Genomic DNA, 5199 nt, shown 5'->3' with positions numbered 1-5199 from the left:
AGTCTTTGCTGGGCCTTTTTTATCAGCTCGAAGGTGTTCACGTTCCATGTGAGGCCCTGCTCAATGTGGACCCCCAGAAAACGAAAGTCAGCTACCCTTTCACACATTTTCCCCCAATGTGTAGTGGTTTGATGTCCGTTCTTTTCCTCCTGTAATCTATTATGAGTTCTTTTGTCTTTGTGCTGTTGAGGAGCAGATTGTTCTCCCTGCACCACACTGACAGCTGCTCCACCTCATCTCTATAGGCTGACTCATCACCGCCTGAGATGAGCCCCACTACTGTGGTGTCATCAGCAAACTTGATGATGGTGTTGCTGTGGTGGGCAGAGGTGCAGTCATATGTGTACAGACAATAGAGCAGGGGGCTCAGCACACAGCCCTGGGGAGAGCCAGTACTAAGGCTAAGGGCAGTGGATGTGTGTTGTCCCACCCTGACTCTCTGCTGTCGGACTGTCGGTAGTGTGGCTGCCTCTGTTGGTTTCACATCGAAGCGGGCAAAGAAGAGGTTCAGCTCCTCTGCCAGCGCGGCGTCGCCTTCCGCAGCTGCGAAGTTGGTCCTGTGGTTGGTGAAATGCTGGATTCCCTGCCACACCTGCCTGCTGTTGTTGCTTTCAAGATAGTCCTCTATCCTCCTCCTGTAGTCGGACTTAGCCCTTCTGATGCCTCTCTTCAAGTTAGCTCRGGCTGTACTATAGACGGTCTCCCAGATTCTCCCTCAGAGTGGGTTTATCCCCCAACCTGTCCAGTTCTGATGTTAGGTTCTTCCCCAGTCCGGTCCGGTCCTCTGATCCGGTCCGGTCCGGTGTTTGGCTCATGCAGATTTCTTGGCTGGACTCAGGTGAAAGTTTCCAGGAATTGTTCACAGCTGGAACATTTCAATTATTTCCAAATTCCTTCCTGACTTTCCAGGTCGGCGTTTATTTCCCTCTGATTAAAACGGACCTCAGTGCAGAACAGAACCTAATCGGACCCACTTCATTTGACAGGTTCTGCATGAGCCTGACGTGATTCTGACATGGACATGAAGGAATCCTTATGAAAGTCATTCAGTTAATAATTCATTTCCTGTATTTTCAATAAACAATTCTACTTGCACTGAGTTAACCATCAATTTTATTGTTAGATGTTACTGCCATTATTATTATTATTATTATTATTATTATTATTATTATTATTGTTATTACTGATGAAGAGTTTTTTCCTCTTCATCAGTCGTAGTGCTGTTATATTTATTATGATCAGTAAAGTAACTAAGGTTTTGTGTATTTGATCATTTTTGTTAAACTTTAGTTTCTTCCTCTGCCACATGATCAAACCCTCCGTACTGAAGGGTCGACTCACTCTGGACTCTTTTCTTTTCTGTTCGTTGAATCTTAACGCATGTATTTGATTTGTTTACATCACAATAAAACAAACAAAAAATCCAAACATTTTTATTATTTTGTTATTCTTCCACACATGTTAGCTGGGTTGGCCGCTCTGTGTTTAACTGTTAGGGAAGAAATACAGAATTTGCCTCAAATCTTGTTAAAATGAAAAAGATTATCGTCTTAATGCCGTTATAATGAGGTTTATATCTTATTAAAATAAAAATATGTGCTGCTTTACAGAAGAGAGGTGGTAACGGTGAGTCAGGCCTGTTTTAGAGTCACAGTCTGTCAGAGGAGGTTGGTTGATGCCTCGTTTGAATGAGACGTAAAGTGGATTTCTCCTGTCGTCCCTCCAGTTCCCCCTGTACTGGTTCAGCGTCCCGGCCGTCCTGAAGGGTTGGTTCGACCGCGTCCTCACTCAGGGGTTCGCCTTCAGCCTGTCGAAAATCTACAGCAAGGGCGTTTTCAAGGTCAGCCACCCAGGAACGATCTCCAAACCTGACACAATAAATGTTGAACGCTGCTGATCCGTGTTTCCTTCCAGGACAAGAAGGTTCTGCTGTCGTTCACCACCGGAGCCCCAGAGTCCATGTTTCAGCCTGACGGCATCGACGGAGACATAAACGTCACGCTGTGGCCGCTGCAGGTGAGACACCCCAAGGTCACGGCCAAGAGGAGTTCTGCATCCAAACATGTTCATGGAAAGTTGAGTGGAAGGAAAAAGTGTGAAGGTGCACCAGGGAGAACCGAAGCGTCGGCAGGATTGTGAAGAAAAGTCCATTTAAGAACCAGAATCAGAAAGAAAAGTGGCGCTACATTGAACCCAGAAAGTTGGCTCAAATCAAATAATTTTAAAAAATTCAAAGTGGAAAAAAAGTAATTTAAAACAAACAAAAGAAGGTTTAACAGGAAAAATAAAATTAAATGTTTACCTGACTGGTTATGAAAAATAACATGACCTGAAAATGTTGCACAAATTTGTTGAAATCATATTTTTGTGCTGTGATGTTGACATTAGCAGCTTGAATTATTTTTCAAAACCAACAAACATCAAAATGTTCTAAGGACATTTCCATTTCCCACGGTCTCTGAATGCAACAGCTGGGAATATTTTCACTGAATTTTATTCTTTAGTAAAAAAAAATTCTACAAATTAAAATTATTTATGTTCCTAAATGTTTTATTTTGAACACATGTTGTGGCTCCAATTTAGCTCCATACAATAAATAATTATATTTTTCTTGATATTTTAATTATTAGATTTTTGTCTGTTTGACCAGTAGTGTTAGACGCTGACCTCTGACCCCAGTGTTTTCTGTGTTTATTTGGTAAAACGTTTGGAAATCTAAAAGTCCTCCATGTTGGTTTGTTTTTTCTTCAGCACGGGATTCTGAACTTCTGCGGGTTTCAGGTTCTGGCTCCTCAGATCTTCTGGGATCCGGCTCACTGTCCCGCCGCCAAACGCGCCCAGATGCTGGACGGATGGCGCGCTCGCCTGGGGGGCCTGCTGACGGAGAGACCTTTGACCTTTGCCCCCCGTGAGCTCTTTGACCTCAGTTTCCAGGCGGGGTTCAGGCTGCGGCCCGAAGTGAAGGAGGAGCAGAAGGCGCAGCCGTTCGGCCTCTCCACTGGGCATCACCTCGGAAAGCCGCTGCCGCCAGACGACCAGACCAGAGCGCCATCTGCAGGCGGAAACAAGAAATAGCAGCTCATCTTTATCTCCATCACTTCCTGCAGATTTTATGTTTTATCTTTTATTTTTAACACATGATTTAACCAAGATATTTACCAAAACAATGTATTGAAACTTCATCAATTCAAACACGTTAAAGGTGCAGCGTGAAGGATGTAGTGCCATATGTGTGTGTGTGTGTGTGTGTGTGTGTGTGTGTGTGTGTGTGTGTGTGTGTGTGTGTGTCCTTTATTTTGTTTTGAGAGAATATCTGTTAATGTTCTTGTTTTGTGACTTCTGTATTTCTCATTATTACATTTTCAGTGTTGTGATCTTTTCATAAACCATAAAACTAAATCATTCTGTGCTTTGAGTTTTGTAAAAAAAAAAAATTATTGAGAAATTTGTCTTTTAATGAGTTGACAGTAAACTATAACGTGTTTCCAAGAGGATATGACGTCATGTTTTTAAATTTACACAGACAAAAATGATTAACAATAATCTGAGTTATTTAGTCTGATGAGAAAGAAAAATGGGGTTTAATTTTTCTGTCATATTTTCACTCATTTATTAATTTATAAATGTCATTTTAAAACTAAATATTTAGCTCCATACAAAAATATTTATCTTTGAGCTAGCAAAAATAATTAGTTTACAAAATATACTTAGCTAACATGCTAATTCACGTGTCGTTAAGTGGAAGTAGACTATCAAAATAAAAGTTGTGTGACTGAAATCTGTTATTCATGCACACATGCGCATCAAATTATTTTAATTTCTAAATAAAACAACAGTGATGTCCAGCTCCTGTATTCTGTTCCTCCTGTGGCATCACAGCAGTAGTTTACCTTACCAATATGGCGGCGATGTTAACGGGCGAAACTATGAGCGAAGAAGCATCTTATTGTAATTATACACCGGAAGACGGGATATATTGTCAACTAAAGCATAAAATTCTGTGGTTTATAAAGGCTGATAATAAATAATAGAAGTTATTGAACAATGCTTCGCATTTTCTGAATCAATACCGAAAATAAAGCAGCAGTTTTCTCTTTACTCCAACCCTCCTCTGAGCCGCGGAGTGGTACAGCCCGCGGTGACGTCACGGTAGGCGGAGCTTAGAGGGCTCACTGTGAAGAAGGGGACGGCGGAGTTTGTTGTTGTTGTTGTTTATCTGGTTTAGCGGAGGTTTTACTTGCCACTGCCGCCTCCGAACGAGCGCTAACTCCGGGGGAACCATCACCGCCAGACCCGCTGAGGAACCGGAACCGGGACTCCCCCCTGAAACCCGCAGCGTCGAGCGGAACCAGCCCGGACACGGCCAACATGAAGTGGATGTTCAAAGAGGATCACTCCCTGGGTAAGAAGCGTTAAAACCCGGAGAAACGGTTCTGACACAAGACGGGTTTGAGTCCAGTCCGGGTCTGTGGCTGTGATTGGATGATTTCAGCTGGAATTAGGTGAAGGTGCCGCTAAGAAACGGTTCTGTTCAGGTTCTGGCCTGGTTGTTGTGAGGGGGAGCTACTGGAAGCAAGTCGGGTTTAAAGATGGCTGTTGGTGCTGAAGCTCCAACCAGAACTGCTGCCAGAAACCCGGAGATCATCCGCTGGAAGCCGAACCGAGCCGGGTTCTGTTCCGGGTCGGATCCACCAGGCTTCCTGATTCCAGCTGAAACTGAAAGCATCCCTCTCCTCCCGATCCAGGCCTCATTTCCTCAGAAAGCCACTCTGCTCTCCTCCATGAAGCCAGAATTTCCTCTAATCTTTGAACTCACCTCCGCTAATGGACCTCTGGTGCTGCCACTCGCCCGAAATCTAATTTCGTCTGTAAATCTGCAGGATTTTGTTTTCCAAATAAACGCCATGAAATGTGTGTGGAGGGCAGAGGATTCCTCCGGTGCTGGGGGTTTCCTGCCTGATGGACGGCAGATTCCTGGGATCTGATGGATCCGCTGTCAGGGATCCGTCTCCGCAGCTTCAAATCTCCTCCAGGTTCTGTTAAGCATCCTGCTGATCTCTGTGTTGTTTGCTCTGCAGAACATCGCTGCTTAGAGTCGACCAAGATCCGCAGCAAGTACCCGGACCGGGTCCCGGTGAGTGTCCGGCGGCGGGACGTGTCTCCTCAGTGGGACGTGTCTCCCTGTTGGGACGTGTCTCC

The 5199-nt window shown here is 44.3% G+C and overlaps 2 protein-coding genes across 2 annotated transcripts in view; both read left to right on the top strand.

The window, feature by feature from the left end:
* LOC103460103 (NAD(P)H dehydrogenase [quinone] 1-like) overlaps nucleotides 1-3300 on the top strand; it is a 7042-nt gene extending 3742 nt beyond the window's left edge. The window contains exons 3-6 of the mRNA XM_017303092.1: nucleotides 492-720; nucleotides 1702-1840; nucleotides 1915-2016; nucleotides 2752-3300. Coding sequence (XP_017158581.1) covers nucleotides 492-720; nucleotides 1702-1840; nucleotides 1915-2016; nucleotides 2752-3075 — 794 coding nt within the window. The 3' untranslated portion in view covers nucleotides 3076-3300. The remainder of the gene's footprint in view (nucleotides 1-491; nucleotides 721-1701; nucleotides 1841-1914; nucleotides 2017-2751) is intronic.
* Nucleotides 3301-4153: 853 nt separating this feature from the next.
* LOC103460102 (gamma-aminobutyric acid receptor-associated protein-like 2) overlaps nucleotides 4154-5199 on the top strand; it is a 7134-nt gene continuing 6088 nt past the window's right edge. The window contains exons 1-2 of the mRNA XM_008402103.2: nucleotides 4154-4402; nucleotides 5079-5134. Coding sequence (XP_008400325.1) covers nucleotides 4369-4402; nucleotides 5079-5134 — 90 coding nt within the window. The 5' untranslated portion in view covers nucleotides 4154-4368. The remainder of the gene's footprint in view (nucleotides 4403-5078; nucleotides 5135-5199) is intronic.

This window comes from Poecilia reticulata, unplaced genomic scaffold (genome assembly GCF_000633615.1).
Source record: "Poecilia reticulata strain Guanapo unplaced genomic scaffold, Guppy_female_1.0+MT scaffold_181, whole genome shotgun sequence".
NCBI lineage: Eukaryota > Metazoa > Chordata > Actinopteri > Cyprinodontiformes > Poeciliidae > Poecilia > Poecilia reticulata.
This window is presented reverse-complemented; position numbering and strand designations above follow the sequence as displayed.